Source organism: Dreissena polymorpha, chromosome 4 (genome assembly GCF_020536995.1).
Source record: "Dreissena polymorpha isolate Duluth1 chromosome 4, UMN_Dpol_1.0, whole genome shotgun sequence".
Lineage (NCBI taxonomy): Eukaryota > Metazoa > Mollusca > Bivalvia > Myida > Dreissenidae > Dreissena > Dreissena polymorpha.
Genome location: NC_068358.1, coordinates 133,896,790 through 133,923,226, shown reverse-complemented (window position 1 = coordinate 133,923,226; position 26,437 = coordinate 133,896,790). Strand labels below are relative to the sequence as shown.

At 36.4% G+C, this 26,437-nt stretch overlaps 1 protein-coding gene across 1 annotated transcript in view; it reads right to left on the bottom strand.

Annotated features, from left to right (window-relative positions):
- The window catches only part of LOC127878809 (uncharacterized), a 122,621-nt gene that overhangs the window by 95,306 nt on the left and 878 nt on the right, over window positions 1-26,437 (bottom strand). Inside the window, exon 2 of the mRNA XM_052425337.1 lies at window positions 25,049-25,724. Coding sequence (XP_052281297.1) covers window positions 25,049-25,620 — 572 coding nt within the window. The 5' untranslated portion in view covers window positions 25,621-25,724. The remainder of the gene's footprint in view (window positions 1-25,048; window positions 25,725-26,437) is intronic.

The following is a 26,437-nucleotide window of genomic DNA, read 5'->3' as shown; positions in this document are numbered from 1 at the left end:
GACCAAATTTCATAAAGATTGGATGAAAACTGCGACCTCTATTGTCTACACAAGGTTTTTCTATTATTTGACCTAGTTTTTTACCTAGTGACCTAGTTTTTGACCCCAGATGACCCAAATACAATCCCAACCCAGATTTCATCAAGATAAAGATTCTGACCAAATTTTATAAAGATTGGATGTAAACTGCGACCTCTATTGTCTATACACGGTTTTTCTATCATTTGACCAAGTTTTTGACCTAGTGACCTAGTTTTTGACCCCAGATGACCCAAATACAATCCCAACCCAGATTTCATCAAGATAAACATTCTGACCAAATTTCATAAAGATTGGATGAAAACTGTGACCTCTATTGTCTACACAAGCAAATTGTTGACGGACGCACACACGCACGCACGCACATACGGACGCCATACATCACACGGTCACATAAGCTCACCATGTCACTTCGTGACAGGTTAGCTAAAAACATTACAAAAAAAATCCATGAAAATATCGCAAAACCCAATTTTAACAATATCTCCATCCAAATTAAAGTAATTGAGCAGAAACAGTCTTTCTATTTTTAGCAACAAGACCTTTACCTTGATTGGACTGACTGCAAATGGAATCTAGGTCTGAATGTAAAATGTATGCTATCTCCAGAGTTTCATTAAAATTGGGCAATGCAAACTTAAGTTATCGACCGGAAACTATGTGTCTGACCACAAAATCCAATCTAATAACTAGAATTTCTTTCACTTCTGTGAAAACCTAGTAAACAGATTCAACAACTTTGTTTAAATTTTGATACATCAAGAATGCATGCAAGGAATATGAGCAAAGTTAAGACTGCTACAATTTGCCTTTCAGAATTTGATAGTTTCAGTTTACATTTCCATTATCTGATGTTAAAAATATACAATTATAAACAGAAACATGGGCTGTTTGTAAAACATGCATGCCCCCCATATGGTCTGTCAGTTGTAGTAGAGCCATTGTGTGAATACATTTTTTGTCACTGTGACCTTGACCTTTAACCTAGTGAACTGAAAATCAATAGGGGTCATCTGCCAGTCTTGATCAATGTACCTATGAAGTTTCATGATCCTAGGCCTAATTATTCTTGAGTTATCATCAGGAAACCATTTTACTGTTTCGAGTCACTGTGACCTTAATCTTTGACCTAGTGACCTGAAAATTAATAGGGGTCATCTGCCAGTCATTATCAATGTACCTATGAAGTTTCATGATCCTAGACGTAAGCATTCTTGAGTTATCATCAGGAAACCATTTTACTGTTTCTAGTCACTGTGACCTTGATCTTTGACCTAGTGACCTGACAATTAATAGGGGTCATCTGCCAGTCATTATCAATGTACCTATGAAGTTTCATGATCCTAGACGTAAGCATTCTTGAGTTATCATCCGGAAGCCATTTAACTGTTTCCAGTCACTGTGACCTTGAACTTTGACCTTAAGTGACCTGAAAATCAATAGGGGTCATCTGCCAGTCATTATCAATGTTCCTATGAAGTTTCATAATCCTAGGCGTAAGCATTCTTGATTTATCATCCAGAAACCATTTTACTATTTCGAGTCACTGTGAGCTTGACCTTTTACCTAGTGACCTGAAATTCAATAGGGGTCATTTGTCAGTCATGATCAATGTACCTATGAAGTTTCATGATCCTAGGCCTAAGCATTCTTGAGTTATCATCCAGAAACCATTTTACTATTTCGAGTCACTGTGACCTTGACCTTTTACCTAGTGACCTGAAAATCAAAAGGGGTCATCTAGCTGCCAGTCATGATCAATGTACCTATGAAGTTTTATGATCCTTGGTGTAAGCGTTCTTGAGTTATCATCCTGAAACCATTTTACTGGTTCGAGTCACCGTGACCTTGACCTATGACCTAGTGACCTGAAAATCAATAGGGGTCATCTGCGAGTCATGATCAATGTACCTATGAAGTTTCATGATCCTAGGCATAAGCTTCTTGAGTTATCATCCGGAAACCATTTGGTGGACGGACCGACGGACATACAGATGGACCGACCGACCGACATGTGCAAAACAATATACCCCCTCTTCTTCGAAGGGGGGCATAATAAAGCGTAATGTCACATTGTCAATATAGCATAATTATGGCATTTCAAATAGCACAATTATAAAGCAGCCATATATATATATGTGGTAAATGTCACTACCATATAGTGCTATGCCACATGAATGCCATTTCTGATCTTTAACATTAAACAATGTGGTATGTGGGTCATGGTATTTAAAAGAGCTTTTTTGCAATAACTTAGATTTGATGTGGTGTGAAGTAAGGGTACATTTTACAGTCTTGAAACTGAATGCTCTAATAATTGGAATTCTCCAAAATCTGAACAGATACTTCAATCCTGATTGTTCTCCTATATTTGTATACCGTAACTGAAAAACTGTTACTTTTACAAAACGTAGTTCCATTTTCAATATTAGCAGATTCAAAATCTCAAACCCACGCACTGTATATAACTTCTAAAAGCCTCATACTGTTTTCCCTCATTACAACATTATTGAAGCTGCAAAAACTCTTACAATCTCATAAACCTGTCTCAGTAAATATTACAATTATTGCTGGAATGGGGCTGGATAAAAGAGAATATATAACAGAATAATGGAATAAAAAGACAGTCTGCTTTCATTCTTTTCCTTGTGCTGCATTTGTGTATGCTTTTTTATCAATTGCATAATTATGCTGTAATGCTTATCATTAGCAAGTAACTGAAACCTTTTGCTTAATAAGCATTGATACATTTTGTTATTAATATATATATAATATATATAATAATATCATTACAAAATTGTTTCAAATTTTAAGAAGAGGTCTTGTACAAGTTGACGTTTGTTCAGAAATCAAAGTGACTTTCTATGTTATGGTTCCACTAATACTTACTAAATAGATTAGTAAAGTACCAATAACCTGTTACTTGTAATCAAAGCAGTTACATATTTAACTTTTACTTCTGGAGCATGACACTTTTGGAACGCATGTTCGATTAAACACGCTTTGATTCTCAACAATTATATTTCGGAAATATTTCATGGGTTCTCACAATGTCCAAAAGTCACAGAAATTTTACCAATTACATGACACGTTTTTAAACAAGTTACTTTCATTCAGTGTTTGATTTTGTCATGTTTAGTTTTATTAGTTAGCTGTGTTCAAATTTCCAGATTTTGATTTCATTTCAAGAGTATTTTAAGTCACATGAAATATCAGTGGTCACAAGGTGGCTCACCAAAATTCATGACAATGGACTTAAGATAGCAAGTTCTCCTGCCATATATTTATAGGATATTTCCTTGATTTTGGGGTATAACCTTTAAAGAATTGCTTCAGTTATTTCCTCATTACAACTTAGACAATCTTGATTTTAGCTGTCTTGACCCAATCAGCAACAAAAGGTCACACAAAATGGAAATTGGGGAAAAGTTTCCAAAATTTACGGTGAAAAAGTGTTTTGAAAAGTATAACTTGTTTTCTTTTGTCTTTATTTATAAATGTCTATTAATGATATGGACACTATTCACAACTGTCAGTAACATACACATTTATATATCATTTTGCAAATTATAATACTCGGGCACAAGCTTAATGGTTAAAATATTGCACACAATCGTGCATTTTAGATATTCTGGCAAATGATAACTACACTTGACAATAGCTTTGGATGTGTTGAAATATCGTGTCTCCAAATCTGGAAATGCCTGTGTAGCTGAGTTTTTTTCTGCAAAATGATAAATAAACAAGGGCTGTTTGTAAAACATGCATGCCCCCCATTAGGCTGTCAGTTGTAGTGGCAGCCATTTTGTGAATATGTTTTTTGTCACTGTGACCTTGACCTTTGACCTAGTGACCTGAAAATTAATAGGGGTCATCTGCCAGTCATGATCAATGTACCTATGAAGATTCATGATCCTAGGTATAAGCATTCTTGAGTTATCATCCGGAAACCATTTTACTATTTCGAGTCACTGTGACCTTGACCTTTGGCCTAGTGACCAGAAAATCAATAGGGTTCATCTGCCAGTCATGATCAATGTGCCTATGAAGTTTCATGATCCTAGGCATAAGCATTCTTGAGTTATCATCAGGAAACCATTTTACTGTTTCGAGCCACTGTGACCTTGACCTTTGACCTAGTGACCTGAAAATCAATAGGGGTCATCTGCCAGTCATGGTCAATGTAACTATGAAGTTTCATGATCCTAGGCCTAAGCATTCTTGAGTTATCATCTGGAAACCATTTTACGATTTCGAGTCACTATGACCTTGACCTTTGACCTAGTGACATGAAATTCAATAGGGGTCATCTGCCAGTCATGATCAATATACCTATGCAGTTTCATGATCCTAGGCCTGAGCATTCTTGAGTTATCATCCTGAAACCATTTTACTATTTCGAGTCACTGTGACCTTGACCTTTGACCTAGTGACCTGAAAATCAATAGGGGTTATCTGACAGTCATGATCAATGTACCTATGAAGTTTCATGATCCTAGGCCTAAGCGTTTTTGAGTTATCATCCGGAAACCATCTGGTGGACGGACGGACGGACGGACTGACAGACCGACATGTGCAAAACAATATACCCCCTCTTCTTCGAAGGGGGGCATAAAAATGAAACATTTTCTATCAAGGATCATTGGACTACAGAGCAAAGTGATAATACAAGTAAAGATATGAATCACAATTATTTGTCCACATATGACAAAATATTTAAAATGCCCCTCAGTAGTTTCCTCCGTAATTATTTCACTTAAAATTACATAAACTCACACATATAGATACACTGACATTAACACACGTACTGAACATACTGAACACCGCCTGAAAGATACTTCCTGGGGCAATTTATTTTCAATTAGCAAAGATACTTCAGTGAATAATTATGCATAATCATTGCATTTACTGTGTAAATCGCAGTAATGTTATATCATGCTGCTGTTACAGTTGTGATCAATAACGTGGTGATTATAACACATCAATCATCAATTAACAGTGGTTTGTTCATTATATTTTCACTGCAGGAGGCTGAACTGTCCACGATAAATTGCATCTTGTGAAGTATGCAGATGCATTGGCCTTTTTTAGATATTTGACCACAGATTTGTATATTCAATCTGTTATAAGAGTCAAGTCTATCAGCAGTCTATTAACAATTGTTTACGTGGATTGATAATCTTTATAACACGTACATGTTTTTAGAGAATGGACTTAAAAAGAAAAAAAATACTGGTTTGATGGCTGTTCATCAAATATCAACTTATTTCTTTTTACGTGTGATACCCTGTATTTCAGCAATAGGGAGAAGTTAACGAGAAAAAAAGGCATTTCAAACTTAAATTTAAGTCAAAACATTGGTATTCAAACTCAAAGCCTCAGTGTTTTAGGACATTTTTTGCAAGTGTGCACTTTATAAACTTCGTTCACTTGGACTAACTATGTAACCTAACAAAATAATATTAAGATATAATATATAGTTTCATGAAGAATGGTAAAAAATTGTGACTTGTAGAGTTTTTACAGCGTTTCACTATCGCCATATAAGAATATTACTTCCCTGCCCTTGGCATCCACGTTTTTTAATGGACAGGAACCAATTTTTAACAAGTCTGAGTATCATTTGTACAAATGTTATGAGCAAGTTTAATGATCATGCATTGGCCAAAAATATGATTTGTAGAATTTTCACAAGCTCTTTTTATTTGACCTAGTGGCCTACAATAGTTTTTTGACTCCAACTTATCTTTTTATGAAATTGGCCAAAGATCTCATTGGGACCATGATTGTTTCAGACATGAGAAAACTGCAGATGTCGGCTCTCGAGTGCTCATAAGGTAAACACACAACCCACAAAAGGTGATCACTAAGGCTCACCTGCAGAACTTTGTTGTGCTCAATGAAGCTAAAAAATGTGGGTGACTGGTAGGGCTCACACGCGTCAATAATATTCTTCGGGTCGGGTCGGCGGGGCAAAATTTAAATACCCAAGAAAATTTGTGTTGGGTCAGATAATACATAAGTTAATTCAAATAAAACTACATTAGTTTTCATAGGATGTTTTAGCATCTTAAATGTTCAAGTGTTTGTCAAGTATATTGTTTAGAATAGTATACTTTTTATTGGTCTAATTTATTTAATTATGAAAGCAATACCGAACTGCACATAACTATTTATTCGGTTTACAAAACGATGTTGAACTTTATACTCAGCAAATGTTAGTATTACATGGAATAGCAATACACAACTTGCATGTTTTAGATACACAACCTGTCAAGCAAACTTTAAGGTTTTCTTATTTAGAGGGGTTTGAACACCAAAATAACTTTCACTTTTAGCTCTAACTGCCTTTTCTACTTTGAAGTCGATATAATTAGTATTATACAGGTTTCTTTTTTTAATGTCGTCATTTTGGGATGTGAATGACAAATGAAACTCGATGTTAATGATTTTGGTGTGTAATATCTATATATGTATGACTATTTGCAATTACAACACTGCTTAAAATGATAAAAGATGTGATAAATTACTTCACTTGTTTAACTCATTTATGCCTAGCGCTAGAAAAAAGGCCTTGGCAAACAGCGTAGACCTCATGCGGGTCTACGCTGTAAGCTTAAAGGAATTTCTGTAAGAAATATTCTTAATATAGAAAAAAGTATACTAGACATCCCTAATTTTGGAAATAAATTGATCAAATTTAGAAGGATGGGAGAGTCCACTAGGCATAAATGGGTTGAAGGAGAATATTTGACAACACGTTTAACATGTATTCTTACACTTTGTAGCTAGCGACCCGAACCGGTATGGTTCGCAAAAACTTTGACCCGGAACCGCGGGTATTTTTTGACCTGCGGATCCGGGTTTTTTCGGGTACCCGTTTGAGCACTTAAGTGACTGGTGAATGCCTGTCCCTACTTCTAAATTCTTTCAGGAACAAAAAATAATGCACATTGTGGATGTTTTTGATTGACATTAAGAGACCTCAACCGCATTTTTTATTCTTTAAAAAAAATGAACATAGAAAAGCAATACACATGCATTTTGTTCTTGAATCTATATTGTTGTATAACAATTTAAACAATATTTAATGGTTATATTAAAATGTGTACAGTGTTTATACAAATAAAAAATGCATTATACATAATATCCTGCAAAACTGACCACTTCAACCATAACACCCAGGACTTGCAAGAAAACCATGACATGTTTCATCATCATTATGAATCCTTTCAAGAGATGGAAAAAGTTCCAGGCAAAGAAGTACTTACATGTAGCAGCTTTGCAAACCATCAGACAGCAAAGAGCAAATAAATACCCATCAAATAAGGCAGGAGATATATTTATTTAGAGGAAACTGATACTTAAAGGATGCTTAAACACTGTGATCCATTCTCTTCATCAGAATTTTGAGGCCATGCTTTAATGGTATTTGGTGTTTCTCAAGAAAGTCTTGTTAGCATCAAAACAGTGTTAGAAGAAGATTAGGAATAACATAACATAACATAACATAACATAACATAACATAACATAAGTTTTATTTAGTAATACATTAGGCCTCCGGCCCAAAATACAAGCTATGTTTTACGTTCACACAATGTTTCCGTTTACGAAATTAAACTATAAAGATACAAACAGTATATATAGAAATATTATACAATTATGTTTAAAGCTTCTATGATAGTTCAAACGCGCTTTTCAGAAAACGACTTAGTGCATAAATGCCTCTCTGAGAAGAGTCTGACATTATACGAATAAATAATGCTTCTGATGGATCAGAATGAAGCCACTCTTCCAGAAAGTATTAATGTCTAAGCTGTTTAACTTTTTCACATACTAATAGGAAATGCAATTCATCGTCTATAACATAAATATTTTTGGTTTGACAGTATTGACAAAATCTGAACTGGCGGTCAATTTTCATGTGACGCCCTTTCTCGATCATTAGGTTGTGGCTAGAACAACGAAAGTTTGATAGCGTTTTTCTTCAAAATGTAGGTTAAAGGTATAGAGAGGTATCTTTCTGGGTGTAAGTTGCTTTTGTAAAGTTTATAACTAATCGCTTTTGGTGAGGAGTTTATACTAGCCAATATTTTCTGCTTAGCACAGTCTTTTAGTCTGTCTTGGAAAAGTTTCAAGAACGCCACAGTATTTCCAACGTCTCCGTGTATCCACGCATACCCAAATCCGTATTGGAATAGTAACCTCTTCACTTGCGTAGCCCATGTAGTGCGTCCAGCCTCGTCTAATTGTCGTAGCATATTGTAACACTTTTTTGGGTATCGATTTACTGGCATCTGCGTGGGTTACACCAGTATTTCACACATCTGTTCATATATGTTACGAATAGTGGATATCTCCCACATTCACTTAGCGCGAAAAAGTCGGCCACATTTCTATTAAGACAAGCTATGCGTTTACAAAACCTTATTTGCACGTTTTCAATTTGCTCACAATACTGGTATCCCCACACCTCTGCCGAGTACGTAAGTATAGGTTTCACTACTGAATCGAACAATTTAAATGCTTCATGGTGGTGAAAATAACCGAAGTGTTTCTGTTGGTTCAGTATGGAGTTGACTGCCTTAAGCGCCTGGAGGCTAAGGATCTCTTTTGTTTTAGTCCATAGTAGTTTTGGTGTAAAGTAAGACCCGAGATATTTATAAAAAGGGACTGTTTCTAATTCCACTCCTTTATACGTCCAAGATTCGTATGCCCGTAGTGGTCCTCCGTTTCTAAAACACCATGATTTTCGATTTGTCAATGTTTATTTGCATTCCTGTTGAATCACAAAAGGAGGCCACATGATTAATCGATCGCTGAAGATTGATGACAGTATCTGCTACGCATGCGACATCATCAGCAAAAAGGAAACCAGGAATCTTTTCATCGTAACCTGTTATTTTTACCCCGCAATCACTTGCAGATTTCAAGTAATCTATAAGGTCGTTTATATAAAGGGAGAAAACTATTGTTGAACTAACACAGCCTTGTTTAGTTCCCTTTTCACAACAAAATGCATCGGTTAGATAGTTTCCGATTTTAATACGCGATATCAGTTGTCTATACATAAATCGAAATACTCGTAGGAATTTGCCGTCTGCATTTATACCCTTCCTTATTAGACTATCCCACAGTTTTGGATGTGCACAGTTATCGAATGCCTTAAAAAAGTCGATATAAAATACATATATTCTGCCGCCTTTCTTGGATAAGTACTTTTGTATGACGGATTGCAAATTGAAAATATTGTCCACGGTCGAATAGCCTTGCCTGAAACCAGCTTGAGATTCGTCGATCAAGTTCGTTTCTTCTGCCCATTTGGTCAATCGCGTACTTAAAACTTTCATGTAGATCTTGCTTATACTGTTCACAAGCGAAATGGCTCTATAATTGTTAGGGGAGTTAGTGTCACCATTTTTATGCACTGGAGTTATGATACTTTCGCACCACTCTACCGGAAATTCGCCCGAATTAAGAATTTGGTTGAATAGTTTGTTGAGATAAGGCAGAGTTTTTTCTATGGTAAACTTGAACATTTCAATGCAAGTACCGTCTATTCCGGATGCACACCCAGAGCGCAGAGATTTTACACTGTTGGTTATTTCGTCGTCACTGATTTCTAAATCTAATAATGAGTCGTCTGCATGGTACTGAATGTTCTCAAAAATGTTCGTTTCCGGTTCCATAGTAGTACTTGTCGAAAGCAAGCCTTGAAAATAGTCGAACCAATCCGATCCCGAAATATTAGTGTCTATTATAGTAGCTTTTTGTTTCATATCTTTTATACATTTCCAGAACTTATTCGGATTATTGCGACAACTTATCAGTTCGTTTCTGCGTTCTCGTTCTAAGACGAGGCGTTTTGCACAAGTCATGTTTTAAAATATGTTCCTACTGATTAAATACTGGTGGTAGTCACAATCGGAGTTTGTAGACCTGAACTTACGTAATTTTGAGTACTTGTCGCGTTTAGCAATGTCGCATTCTCTATCCCACCATATCGGCTGACTTTGACTTTCTTTTTTAATATAGTGCATTGAATTTCTTACTCTCATACATTCACCAGCATCATGGAATAACTTAATAAAGTCAGTACGTTTTTCTATTACATTATATGAGATAAAGAAAGATATATTGCAAATTAAGGTATTTTTTTGGAAGAATTCTGTTTATTTACTTTCAATTAGCAACAATACTTACTATCAGTGAATAATTATGCATAATCATTACATTTACTGTGTGAAATGCAATAATGTTACAACATGCAGCTGTTACAGTTGTGATCAATAATTGTGTGATTATAACACATCAATCATCAATTAACAGTGCACGTTTGTTCATTATCTTTTCACTGCAGAAGGCTGAATAATCCATGATAAATTGCATCTTGTGTGGTACCGGTATGCACATGCATTGGTCTTTTTTAGGTATTTGACCACACATTTTTATATTCAATCTGTTATAAGGGTGAAGTCTATCAGCAATCTATTAATAATTGTTTACGCCGAATGATGGCCTTTCATCAAACACAACTATTCCTTTTTCCTGCAATATAATGTGCACAATATTTAAGCAATAAGAAGAAGTTCACTACAAACAAAACAAGAGCTGTCTCTATCAGAAGACATATACCCCGAAAAACGCTTTTTTCGAAACCTAAACGCAGATTTCGAAACCTAGATGAGGGCCCTAAGTTCACAGAAAAGGTCAAAGGGGTCAAAATGTGTCTGCATATGGATAGGCCTTGTTCACATGCATATCAAATATGAAGATTACATCTGAAGCGACATAGAAGCTATGAGCATTTTTTGAAACCTAAACGCAAAAGTGTGACAGAAGGTTAGACAGACAGACGGATAGTGCGATCACTTATAATATGCCATCCTTCGAGGACATATAAAAGTCTTCTCAAACTTAAATTAGTAAAAAAATTGGTATTCTAACTCAAAGCCTCAGTGTTTTAGGACATTGTTTGCAACTGTGCACTTAACTTCGTTAACTTGGACTGACTGAGACCTAACAAAACTTGTTTGAGATATAATATAGTTTTATGAAGATTGGTAAAAAATTGTGACTTATAGAGAATTCATAGTGATTCACAATAGCCATATAAGGAAAAGTTCCCTGCCCCCAGTCATCCATGCTATTTAATGGCCAGAAACCAATTTCGAACATGAGTCTGAGGTATCATTTGAACAAATGTTTTGAGAATGTTTTAATATCATTGGCCAAAAATATGAATTGCATAATTTAATGACATGCTTTTTTATTTGACCTAGTGGCCTACAATAGTTTCTGACCCCAACTAATCCAGTTTTTAAATTGGCAAGGATCTTATAGGGACAAATGTTTTGACCAAGTTTCATGATGACTGCACAAACTCTATGTTGGCTCTTGAGTGCTCACACGGTATTACAGGGTTGATGAGGGATGAAAGGAAACACACAACAGAGAAATTTAAAGGTGATCACAAAGGCTCACCTGCAGGACTATGTTGTGCTCATGGAGCTAAACAAATGTGGGTGACTGTTGAATGCATGTTCCTACTTCTAAATTCTTTCAGAAACCAAAATTAATGCAAATTGTGTATGTTTTTGATTGTCATTTAATGACCTCAACCGCATTTTTTTCTTTACGAAAACTTAACATCGCAAAGCAGTACACATTAAAAAAAATTTGAATCTATATTGTTGTTTAACAATTAAGACAATGTTTAATGGTTATATTAAAATTTGTACCGTTGTGTATACAAATTAAACATGCATTTTACATAATATCCTGTAAAACTGACCACTTCAACCATAACACCTGGGACTGGCAAGAAAACCAATCACATGTTTAGTTCCATGCAAAGAAGTACTTAGCAGCTTTGCAAACCATCAGACACCACAGAGCAAATAAATATCCATCAAAATTTAAGGCAGAGATATATTTATTTACAGGGAACTGATACTTAACGGATGATTAAACAGTGATCCATTTCTCTTCATCAGAATTTTGAGGCCATGCTTTTATGGTACTTGGTGTTTCTCAAGAAAGTCTTGTAAGCATCACAACACTGTTGGAAGAAGATAAGGAATAAAGAAAGATATATTGCAAAGGTATTTGGAAGAATTCTCTTATGGAACAACAAGTTTGAAATGGTTTAAAAAAATAAAGGTAAAGAAATTAATATATGGCCAACCTACCAACGTTTTTTGAGATCTTATTTGAAACAAACAATTTTTTGATCTTATGATTAAATATCCATGTTAAATATGATATAGTCTCTGGGAAAACTGGGCTTAAAGCACGTGCATAATTATATGAGTCCTGTTCTGAGAAAACTGGGCATAATTCATGTGCGTAAAGTGTTGTCCGTATTTTTGCAAAAAAGGTACTTCATTTAAACGAAAAATGTCATACAAGCGGAAAGTGTCGTCCCTGATTAGCCTTTGCAGACTGCACAGACTTATCTGGGACAACACTTTACACACATGCATTATGCCCAGTTTTCTCAGAACACTACTCATATGAACTCAGATTAGCCTGTGCAGTCCACACAGGTTAATTGGGAACAACACTTTCCCCTTTTATGGATTTTTTTGTTTGAATGAAGTCTATTCCAACCAAACATTTATCCTAAGTAGGATGTGTAAAATCCCTGATAAACCTGAGCGCCCGGCTGCACAGTCTAAACTGGAACAATACTTTTTGCACATTCATTAATAATTCTGTCTTATATATTTATGAATTGTTAAATACCCTTGTTTGGTTACACCAGTTCATACACACATTAATTCTGACTATGAGACCAGTCTCTCTGACTGAAAAATAACATCATTAAATTGCTGTTTATTGAAAGATATAGCTATTTGACACAAATGGAACTTGCAAATGAGCAATTTCCAGCAGCTGTTTATTTTTATGTTCAGTTTGCATAGTTAATTGATTCTAAAAAAACTGTATCCGATAAAAGTATTCATTATTATTTTGCAGAATATTATCAAGAGTTCATTACTGCCACGAGAGTTATATGAGAGCTTGTGTTATGCAATTTCAATTGTTTATATTTTATTATTGAATTACCATCTGCGCAGGAAGCGTTAAAAATGTTTATAAAATTTTCTTTTCTTTTCATTTTAATATTGCCTGCTTTGACCAGCTATATATGTGCGTACAGAATATTTACACATGTTACGCAAAATTTGTTTGGCTGACTAACTCTGGATCTCGAGATAGCGAAAATTCTTTCTCTTTTGTTGAATGCACTCTTCCTTTATTTACTGCACCGCTCTTTTTTTAATTGTATTCCGCTTTTATTTAGTTTTGCACTCCTCTTATTTCTATCTCGTGGCCAGGACAAAGCTAACTGGTAGCCACGAGATAGATATAAGGGGAGAGCAATTAAAAAACAGAGAAGTGAAATTTTCACCTCTAAGCCACCATAGTTTAATACACAATATCCTGCAAAATTGAATACTCCAGCCTTAACATCCAAGGAATGGAAAGAAAACAATGATCACTATGAATACTTTTAAGAGATGAAGGACTTTGTAAGCAAAATAGATATTAACCCTTTGCATGCTGGGAAATTAGTCGTCTGCAAAAATGTCGTCTGCTGAATTTCTAAAATTATCATTTTCTTTGATTTATTTCAAAGATTACTATCAGAATAGCAAACAGTTTGGATCCGGATGAGACACCACGTTCTGTGGCGTATTTTATACGTTATATAAGCAATCTTCATAGTTTCACAAATTTAAACCACAACAACAGAACTCTCCAAATTATTCAATTGTTTCGCATTGCAACGCTTTAAAATTTTTAGGTTTTAAAATCGTCAAAAGATGCATATAATGGCTATATTAGACCATGGCAAATGTTCAGTAATACTGTTTCCTCACAAATATCATAACTAAACCGAAAATTTGAGAATCTGAAACAACTTTATTTCAATTTTGTCAATTTACCAAACCGTGAAAAGATCCCTTTAACATTCGGTTCGAGCACTGAAAGAGTTAACAACTATGCAAACCATCAGACTAACAAGAGCAAATAAATATCCACAAATAAATGAGGGAAATATATTTATTTACAGGGAACTGATACTTATGGGATGATTAAACAGTGATCTATTTTTGTATCAAAATTTTGAGGCAATGCTTTTATAACATTTTGTGTTTCTCAAGAAGACTTAAAGCATGAAACCACTGTTGGCAGAAAGTTCCTGTTTTGATCAGAGGATTCTCTGGGATCACACTTCATGCACATGCTGTCATCCTGTGTAGACCATAACTAGCATTCAAGTTGGGTCATTTTTTTTTCAGAAGTTGAAAATCCTGATGTGTTGAAGTTTTTTTAGAAGTTGAAAATCCCAATTCTTTATGATTTAGGCATGGCAAACAAAAGGGTGGGGTCAAACAAGTGGTTTCAATTTGATACTTTTAGTTTGCTTTACCCATCTTAAAGAATCTTGGGATGTAACAAGCTTTGCATGGTGGCCTTGCTTAAGATGAAGGTCAAGTTAGTTTGGTTACCATCTTCCACACCAAACTGTACTAGTAAAAGATTTTAAACAAGGGAGAATAACTCTTGCATCTATACACCAATCTACACCACCTTTAAAGTGTTCTGAATTGTGTTTGTTGCACTGTCCATTTGGTAGTATTATATAATATCACAATTAATAGCAATAACTCTGGTCTCCCTCGTCAAATGTGATCTATTAAAAGCAGACAGTTAGGTTCAGTCAAGTCTTCAACAAGCTGATCAAGTCTGGTCAATCTTGAATGAAAAGTGAAGGCTCTGTGTTGCAACTGGCTTTCTTAAATTGTAGTTGCCGACCGATGAAAGAAAAAATGGTTGTTATAAAATATATCAGAACCTTACAGACAAGTAATGCATATTACATTCGCATGTGAACAACAAAAAAATCAAATAGAAACTTCAGCACATAGGAGTTTTATCTCAAGAGCTGACAATTAAAATAATATATTGCAACAGGCGGAGACAACAAAGCCATGCATTGATAATTCCAATAATGCTACCTCATTGAAGTATATATCACTTTCTGTAGATCTAATTTTTTTAAATTCCTGATGGACATTTAAGCTCTTATACAATGCTTAAACACTCTTTAAGCTACCTATATTACCAGTACTTTACACATCAATAATACAGTGCACATATATTTTCACATGTTAATATATATTTTTGGTATTTATATAATTATCCCCACGCTTTTCAGAGAAAAAGTGGGGATTATGTGGTTATCTCCACCGTCTGTCTGTCCGGCCATCCATCTGTCTGTCCTGGCCACTATCTCCTCCTACACTATTAGCACTAGAACCTTGAAACTAATACACACATGGTAGCTATGAGCATATGTGCAACAGTGCACTATTTGGAATTTTGATCTGATCCCTGGGTCAAAAGTTACGGGGGTTGGGGTGGGGACGGGTCAGAGATTTTCACTCATTCTTTTAGGTTATTTTACATTAACTTCTTTTTTTCTACACCGATTTACTTTAAATTGATAGTGAATATCTCTCAACGCCAATACGATCAATCTTAATTATGCATGGCCCCATTCCCAAACTTGGGGCGCCTCTGGGTCAAACGTGCGGCATGGGCATATGCATCGGCCTCTTCCGCGCCATATTTAGTATCATTATCCCCACGTTTTTCGCAGAAAAAGTGGGGATATTGTATTGATGTGCGTCTGTCCGTCCGTCCTGGCCACCTGCTTTTCCTACACTATTAGCACTAGAACCTTGAAACTTACAAACATGGTAGCTATGAGCATATGTGCAACCATGACAGTGACAGAATTTTGATCTGACCCCTGGGTCAAAAGTTATGGGGGTTGGGGCCGGGCCTGGTCAGAGAATTTCACTCATTTTTTATGTTATTTTACATTAACTTCTTCATTTCTGCACCGATTTACTTCAGATTGATACTGAGCCTCTCTTATGACAATAAGGTCAATCTCAACTATGCATGGCCCCATTACCAAACCTGGGGCGCCCCGGCCACATAGGCCACGCCCACCCAAAATTGCCTTTTACTATAATTTCTTCATTTCTACACCGATTCATTTCAAATTGATACTGGACCTCTCTTATGACAATACGGTCGATCTCAGCTATGCATGGCCCCATAACCAACCTTAGGGCACTCCGCCCACATAGGCCACGCCCACCCAAAATTGCCTTTTACTATAAATTCTTAATTTCTACACCGATTCACTTCAAATTGATACTGAACCTCTTTTATGACAATACAGTTAATCTCAGCTATGCATGGCCCCATTACCAACCCTGGGCTGCCCCGCCCACAGAGGCCACACCCACATAGGCCATGCCCACCCAAAATTGCCTTTTCTTATAATTTCTTCATTTAAACACCGATTTACTTCAAATTGATACTGAACATCTCTTATGACAATATGGTCAATCTCAACTATGTAAGGCTCCATTACCAACCCTGGGGCGCCCCGCCCATAATAGGCCACACCCACCCAAAACTGTCTTTTACTATAATTTCTTCATTTCTACACTGACTCTTTTCAAATTGATACTGAACTTCTCTTATGACAATACGGTCAATCTCAACTATGTATGGCCCCATTACCAACCCTGGGGTGCCCAGCCCATAAAAGGCCACACCCACATAGGCCATGCCCACCCAAAATTGCCTTTTACTATAATTTCTTCATTTCTACACCGATTCAATTCAAATTGACACTGAACCTCTCTTATGACAATACAGTTAATCTCAACTATGCATGGCCCCATTACCAACCCTGGGGCGCCCCGCCCACATAGACCATGCCCACCCAAAATTGCCTTTTACTGTAATATCTTCATTTCTACACCGATTCACTTCAAATTGATACTGAACCTCTTTTATGACAATACAGTCAATCTCAGCTATGCATGGCGCCATTACCAACCCTGGGGCGCCCCGCTATATAGGCCACGCCCACCCAAAATTGCCTTTTACTATAATTTCTTCATTTCTACAACAATTTACTTCAAATTGATACTGAACATATCTAATGACAATACGGTCAATCTCAACTATGTATGGCCCCTTTACCAACCCTGGGGCGCCCCGCTCATAATAGGCCACACCCACCCAAAATTGTCTTTTACTATAATTTCTTCATTTCTACACCGATTTCACTTCTAATTGATACTGAACTTCTCTTATGACAATATGGTCAATCTCAACTATGCATGGACCCATTACCAACCATCGGGCGCCCCTGGGTCAAACATGCGGCATGGGGATACGCGTCGGCCTCTGACGCGCCATTTCTAGTTATTATTGTTTATTTAAAACTGCAAATGTACTGTAAGTCAAGCAGTTCTAACACTAAACCCCATTGAAAAACTGGCATTGAACTATTTGTGACATAATAAAATAAAAAAAAATCGGGAAATGTAATAATATTTGGTTGGAATGTATTTCACATGATTGTATTTTCAGTTAATGTTTGCTATAATGTGAACATTCTAACTGGCAATTAAACAGGTTCTCATTGGCACTATTATCAAAACAAGTCAAGCATTCACCTGTCATAACAGATGCGTTGTTTATTGTTGCTGTGGCCAACCCAGTAAATGGTTTGTGCTCTGCAAGGAGGTTGTGGCACAGGAATATAGAGGGAAAAGATAGGGTAGTTTTAGCTTATAATAATGTTACAAATGAGACAATGTAATTTATTGTATGTTTTCCCACTCAATTTTAAAGTGATTCAAATTTGTATTGAATTGGCCTCACTGTCTACTGGTTGCAATGTTGTTTACCCTATACAACTAACCTACTACTGGTAATTCATCTAACCCATGATATGTTATTTTGTTTTTTCCAGAGATGCAATGTCCCATTAGCCCCTAAAAAATTCAGGGTTGCACTCTGGAATGTGGGGGCTTCTTCCATTTCTTGCACTATCCCCCATGACCCAACTTATGCCTCAGTCACAAATAATCCAGTCACTGACCAGATGTGTCCGATCTCCTGGCATGATCGGGAAGACTTCAGACATGTCAGAGCCGTTTGCCAACCAATGAGTGACACAGTTTAATACCACAGTCACAAATAGAGACCGATCACTGTCCGATCAGCTAACAATGTCTTTTTCCGATTATCGGGCTGGTGCCCGGCTGATGATCACACTGACACCGGGTCATTTTGTAGCATCCGCTGGCGTCGATAATCGAACGATCAAGGCCCTGTTATTACCCAGTTATCTGCCGGCGATCACCGGCCATAGGATTCATTGTACGTGTTTCATGAGGAGCGCCGTCTGGCGTCAGTCAGTCATCGTTTGGAGGATGTCTGGCCATCAACTGTCCCTGGGAAATAACTTGCTTTTTGTAGAACATGTAAAACAAATCTGATGTCAGGCAATCGCTGGGCGATAACCGGGCGTTAATCGTCCAATCTTTTTTCGAACTCAATTCGATTCCTCCCAGGCCCAACTTCGGGTTAATTTTAAAAGTAACTTAATATTAATCCAGGCCCCAGCGGATGCTACAAAAATGACCGGGTGTCCGTGTGATCATCAGCCGGGCACCAGCTTGATGACCAGAAAAATACATTGTTAGCTGATCGGACGGTGATCAGTCATTATTGTGTATGAGGTATAACAGAATTGAAGTGCACTTGATTAAGATGTACGTTACACACATGTTCAATATGCAAACAATTTTTTTTATAAAATTTGTTATAGAATATTTAAATACATTGCTGAACTCTTAACATTGTTTGTCTTTTTAATGACGTCAACTTAAATTATTAACAATAGTTAAACCTTGGTTCATTTGCATTTTGTTTGAAACAGTAACAATCCTTAAAATGCTGTCATCTTGGGTAAGATCAATGGAGAAATTGCAAGGCACTATAACTGTGAGAAATTTATAAAAATTTGCCGCCATGTTTTTTTACATAATTTCATGAATACAAAACGCCCATTTAAAGGGATCTTTTTTCACGGTTTGGTAAATTGACAAAATTGAAAAAAGTTGTTTCAGATTCGCAAATTTTCGGTTTAGTTATGATATTTGTGAGGAAACCGTATTACTGAACATTTGCCAGGGTCTAATATAGCCATTATATGCATCTTTTGACAATTTAAAAACCTAAAAATTATAAAGCGTTGCAACGCGAAACGATTAAATAATTTGGAGAGTTCTGATGTTGTCCTTTAAATTTGTGAAACTACGAAGATTTCTTATATAACGTATAAAATACGCTTCTTATGTATGCTTGGCAGGATAGCTCAGTTGGCTAATGCGTTTTAACTTCAGGATTTCGGGGGTCACTGCTTCGAGCCCTGCTGCGGGCTACTTTTTTTTCCTTATTTACATTTTATTTTTGATTTTTTACTGGAGCTTTTAAAATTTAATGTTTACATTAATCAATATAAAGCATTAAATGACAAACTTCAAAACATGCCAAAATCTGTGAAAAGGCCCCTAAATTAAAGTAACATTAATACTCAAAATCACAAACATTTTGCTAAATATTTTTTGGTAAAATAAAGTAAACCCCTAAAAAATCAGTGTTCCTTATAGCAAAAGCCTAAATTTCAACACTAGATGTGGTATGGTAACATAGATTTAACAAGATATAATATGCTTGATTTTATTTTTTGTGCGAAAATATATTCCATGTTAATTTCCCACCACGATATATGATCATTTACGAGGAAACGCGAGACTGGCTTCGGGCAGTGTCGGAAGAACAACATATTTATAGGAACTGTGGAACGTACGATATATCATGCATAAAATATGTAGTTTTTGCAAAAGCATGCTCATTTTCCAGTACTTGCATGATATATATTTGAATAAATATATGTTTACATATTTCAGAAAGTGGAAGCCTTCTAAATTGTACATCAAAATGTTTGTTGTGGATATAAATAGAAAGGTGTTGACCTATTTGTTTATTTCAGTTTATTGTTGATACAGTATAGGTTTCAGTTTTCCAATAAATACTGCTGCAATAAAATAATACTACAAATGGCTAATATTGTCTTTTGATGTTCTCTATATGAATTATTTGATAGGACCCAAGGCAGAAATCAAGAATAGTACAATAAAATGGACCTATTTGAGTAACCAATTTCAGCTCATATCGCATTAAATAAGTAAAATGCCTCGGGATCATAACATGCACTTACAGGTACATATATATATTTGCTCTGATCTGGATTTCACACCATCATAACGGACATTAAATGGCCGAGCAATAAGTTTACATTGCAATCAGTATTATATATAACAAATGTGAACAGTGACTATACCTGCATGCTCCAAAAGTTGATTTCAATTAAGAAACTATCTGCACATGCATATATAGCTTTCCAACACTAACCTGAGGCTGAAGTTTTTGCAACAAAAATTAAGAAATTTCTTTGTCATATATGTTAATGTATCAGTGTCGCTAATGGAAACAAATTTATATTACCCTTAATTATTGTTATGGCAAAACTTTTTTGTTAAACATAAAACAAACTTGGAAAATAGACTGACTATAAGAAACTATTTAAGTTTGTCATTCATGCTAATTTAGTAGACAAGTATCATTGTAATGTTGGCGGAGCTGCAAAAATAGAGCATATACATGCATCATTCCAAGAAAAACTGCATAATTGACTGTTTTTCTGACATATTGTGCATTGAATATGCAATATGGATTAGCAGCCTTATATCATGATTCTTATATGATTGCGTAATTGGCCAGCCAGTTAACTTACTGTCATTGTTACAAAACAATTTGGCTGTGACTTATAAGCGTTTTGTTTCTTCATTATTTTGATCAGAATATTGAATCACTGGTGCATAATTAGTTGTTTCAATTTGTGAGGCCATGTTTCTTTGAAAATCACTTTTCCAATAGACCATCAGAATAAACTTTCAATTTACTTATGGGATATGTTAAACCCGAGTCTCACTATTCCCGGTACAGCTGCGGTCCATCCTGGTTTGCTAATGCCAGTCGACTGGTGAGAACTGGAATGATTCGTCAATTTTTTTAACACTGTCACACTATTTCCTGGTGCCGCCCTGGTTGAAGCCAGTCAACACCCGGCAGAGTCCCGGTCAACCCCGGACTTGCTACGGTTTATCCTGGTGAAGCCCTGGCAGAGCCCCGGTTGTCGCCGGTAATGCCCAGGTGGAGCCCCAGTGAAAGCCGGCAGCGTCCTGGCAGCATCCTGGCAGAGCCCCAGTCTACCATAACTCTGCTGGCACTAGTGCCACCGGGGCTATACTGGAATCAGACCCTGGCAGGACTACGGCAACACCCCAGTTTAATTGCTGTAGTGGCCGGTAATGCCCAGGTGGAGCCCCGGTGAATGCCGGTGGCGTCTCTGCAGAGCGCCAGTTTTCCGATGTACCATAGCTATACCCAGACTCTGCCAGCATTCACCGGGGCTCCACCTGGGCACCACTGTCGACAACCAGTGCTTTGCCGTAGCTCTGCCGGGGTCTGTATGGGCCCTGGTGGAGCTACGGTGCCATCTTGGTTGTTCCCGGTGCCGTCCCAGTTGTTTGTGTCACTGCGCTGGTCGTTGCCAGACCTTCCCATTGACTGCTGGTTCATCCCGGAGGTATACATTACTTACCCGGAAGAGCCCTGGTTGTCCCCGGTCATCCTCGGTTCATCCTGGTCATCCCCGGTGGAGCCCTGGTTCATCCCAGTAGAGGTCCGGTTCATCCCGGTAGATCCCGGATAATGCACCGGGGCTCCACCGGCATCATAGTGAGACTGGGCCTTTAACTCGAAGTTCTTTTTTTTAGAAATAAATAATGATAATCAGCACTAGACCTCGGGTCTGGTTTTCACAGGAGCCAAAATGTATGCACACTTATTGCTTTTGCATGTTTAATAATAACTAGGGGCATGCAATGTCATTCATGACAATCAGTATTGCATGGCAAAAATAATGCTATATATTGACAACTCTACAGATAAAAAATCATAATTATGCATGTTAAAATTAAATATTATAATTAACAGGGTTGTCATTATGATTGTAAACAAAGGATTATTTTGGAATAGTAAACGATTTGGCCAGGGGTCAAGGTCCAGGGCAAGGCCCTGGTAGGGGGTTCAGGGGGTGAAGCAAAGGAATTCTAGACATTTTAGAGACAAAATACTAGAAAGAATACCCGGTAGACAATTTTAAGATTTTCACATATTTAGTATACTGTACAATGTAAAAACATGTTATATTGATAGATCATTGCATGTTCCAATTCTATCCATTACCCGATAATCCAGTATTATTACGATTTCTTTTTTTCAAAACCAAATTATGGCCAATATTGACGATGAATGTCGTCTGCCATTTAACGCAAGTGCATATACAAATTGAATGGTGGGATTGGGGAATTCACATTGAACATGCGTTAATCACGTGACGAGATTTGAGAGCATTGAGAACCGTTTATATTTAGTAATTACGACAAATCAACGACTCAATCTGAACTGTTACATGTACCTCCTTTCAGAACAGTTTGAGAAAGTGAAAGTGAATTCTGAGAATAAAAACGCGTCTTTCTTTAAATTTTACCGAGTACTTTTCATTCCGGATCGTGATATAACTTGAAAGGTCATTCATGCATGTAGACCTATATGTATGCATAGTTTGGCAATCACAAAACACGTTATTTACCTACTTATTACATTATGCGTTATGACACAATATCAAAATGCATTATTTAATTGAAGTATTTTCAAATGCGTATACATAAATGTGTTGTCCAAAATCATTTTTAGCTTTCATTATTCACGGAAAATTTAGAAAATTCTAGCAACCTAGAGACACATTTCTCGTGTTTTTCATGTACAGATGAAAATCATGCCACAACTAGACTTTATATATAACGTCACGTCATTCTTCCTCGGGGAAAGCGTGGACTTAAATATTTAGATGCTGAATAACAACTTCGTAGGGCAGAGGTCGCTAATATCTTTTATTTTGGTAGAAAATCAAAGCATTTTTTAATATGTGAAAACCTTTTCTCTCACTAAAAAAACTAGTTCATTACGCTCTACAGTGCTACATTCGTTGAGCTACGGTCAGTATTAATCTGTGAAATGTTCAGCTATTTGATACAGTTTCACGTGGGGTCGGCGTGTATTCGGCTGCCTGAGCGCTGATTGGTTGACGGGCTTAGCAAGAAGAATTTGATTGACAGCTGGAAAAATCACTATTGGCCACTCGCTGAGAAATTAATTGAAAACAGTAGCTCTTAGGCGGAGTTAATGGACTGAATGAATGACCGGGCGTCGCTCTACTATACTACGGTTATTTCTCGTCAATTATAATTGTCGGTTTGCGTGATCAAAACTTCCGATCGCAATTTTAAAGATTCGGGAAAAACAACAGATTTTCTGGCGATTGTAACCGATGTATTCGATCGGCAATCGGTTAATAATGACAACCCTGATAAATTCATCCCAGTCCATATCCTGAAAAAATAGTTTATACCAGACACAACTTAATGGAGCACTTGATTGTGTTGGTTATATGATTGACAACTACATAATTTCATAATGTATTCAAATGTTTTTAAATACAAATATATCTCCCAGCTAACAAACCACCCATAAAATCATGATATATGGTTGAGTAATCCAAAAATTCAAAAACATAAGAGAAACTTATTCTCAATTAAATTTAGACCCAAGGCAAATATTTTTACTACCAGTTGATATTGTGAACAGTATAACAAAATCTGCCAATGGCAGAACTCGGAGCAATTTGCTTGACCTAAATTTGCTGTTTGATTTTTCTTGATAAAAAAAACTTCAAAGTGTTTCCATGTGTTTACCAATGGAAGGATGGCGGATGTAAAGATATACCCAGCCCATATCTCCCTGATTAGTTTTATGATAAGCCCTCCAGTACCATTCAGTTTAACATTCATTCCTCAAGATAAATGTTTCTCCAAGTAGTTAAGATTTAGTTTACAAAAAATGGTGCCCCCAAGATAATTTTGGCACTTCTGTTAACATATTTTTTGTACAATTTACCTCAACTATGAATCCCATGAAAAAACAACACTTGCAAAGTGGTTTAGGACAAAGATATACTTGTTCATGATACTGAATGCTATAATAAAAGATACACAAGTCTGATTAGCCCCATAGCACCAGTAGATTTACGTGCATAGCTAAATCAATGTAAATGTGAACCAAAAACTCAGTATATGGTTCATAAGGCAATCCCAGGGTATAATCCAAGGCATAGTCAAGTAACAGAAATTATAAATGGTTAGCCCATTTATGCCTAGTGGACTCTCACATCCTTCAAAATTGGATCAATTTATTTCCAACATTAGGGATGTTTAGTATATTTTTTCTATATTTAAAATATTTCTTACATCAAACAATGCAGACTCAGATTAGACGCCGCATCATGCGGCGTCTCATCTGGGTCTAGGTTGTTTGCCAAGGCCTTTTTTCTAGATGCTAGGCATAAATGGGTTAATATCAAATCAATATGCTACAATACAGACAGGAAGTGTGTACATGGAACAAATGTGTTGCTTCAATTGTGAGACAATAATAACTGGACCAAAGACTATTTTGATAACCACTGACTAGAAATAGTACTTTCAACCAAGCCTCATTCAGAGGAAAAAAGGGCTTAATGGATGTGCCAATAGTGCTGTATAGATAAGCCTTTGAAGTCTGCACAGGCTAATCAAGGACAACACTTTCCACTTAGGCATAATTTTCCCTCAAAAGAGACTTTCTTAAAATAAATAATACCATAAAAGCGGCAAGTGCCATCCCTGACGACTCTTTATGCAAATGTTCTAAACCCTGATTTCCCAGAGCAAGGCGAAACTTATTTCATCTTCAGCAATAGTCGTTTGTTGCCTTGCATAAATCAGTCTCTTAGAAAATGCAATCTGTCACAAACACACAATCAATTAACTATAAGCTTATATGAATTTTTTGCTTACTGAGTACTACAGATTGTGTCTGTTCTTACCTTATAGCCTGTATTGTCTCCCCTTGAACTGGCCGTCCATTGACCTCCATGATTTCATCATGAACCTGTATCTGCCCTTCACGGTATACGAGGCTTCCCTCGGTGATTGCCACAACTTTGATTGGAGATATAGTTCTGTACGCCATTTCGTCAAAGGAATCATTGAGATCATCTCTAGACATATTGTCAAGGTGATCAATGCCTTGCAGATTGTCAGTCACATTACCAACAACCAGACCAAAATTGTCTTTTGTACCAATATGAAAATCCACTATGAAAATATGATCTTTTCTCGGTGGTTTAGCTGGTGGGGACCGAATGGTTTCTCGATTTGTGCCGTCCCTGGCCAGAAGGGTTCCTGTTTTGGAATAAAGTGTGTTTTCTTTGTCTTCTGATGTTGAGTTTGAGTTGTGCTGGGATTCAAATTGTGCATCATTCTGTGACTTGCTGCGAGTGTACTTCTTTCCTTTTCCTTGTTTTCCTAAACTTCCTTTTCGTCGAAATGTCCATGATTTATTTCCATGCCCTGGGAGTATCTTCATTTTATTGAAGTATGATTTTAAGGTATCCATTTACGAAGTTTTATCAATAGCACTTTTATTACAAACAAGTGTCTCTTTATAAGTTAATATCTTTCCATGAGCACTTGAATTGCTGTTGATATTTCTAGCATAAGCTGAAAGAAAACAATAATTTTCAATATCAGAGAATGATTCACAACTTTCGTTTGGTAATTTCTGTACATTTCCTCAAGTTATCAACAGCTGTTGATACAGGCAAATGTCAACAACAGTGTGTTATATTGAATATCTATAAAACAAGTATGTGTATATATATGGACATTTTGGTATGCGTTTGATGTTGATCTTAAGCTCAAATATGGTAGCAAAATTGGGTGCATGGTGTTTTATTTGATTAAATAATGAAAAAAAAAATCTTTTACTTTCTTGGTGTTTATTTTGGTCGAAAAAACAACAACAACAAAACATATTGGTGAGCAATTCTAAACATCTTCATTCTTGATTAAGCACTTTTACCTTAACAGTTGTACCCTACTTTTGTTGCATTGTTTTGTACATATCCCTATCAAATTACAGTTAAGAACAATATAAATGATGCAAACACAGGCACAGAAGTCCATATCACTGAGTCAGCCTTAACACTCAAGTAGAGAAAGTATAAATTTGTTTAACATCCAAAAACATACAAGCGTTCAACTTAAGTATTCATTACTTTATGCCTGGTACACAATTTATATAAAGTTGTTCTCTTCTGACCACCTGTAGGTATAACTATATATGGATTACAGATGTGACTTTAGAAAACATAACCTGTTAACATAAATCATCATGCTGTAATTACACTATTTGTGTAAACGTTTTTACAAAT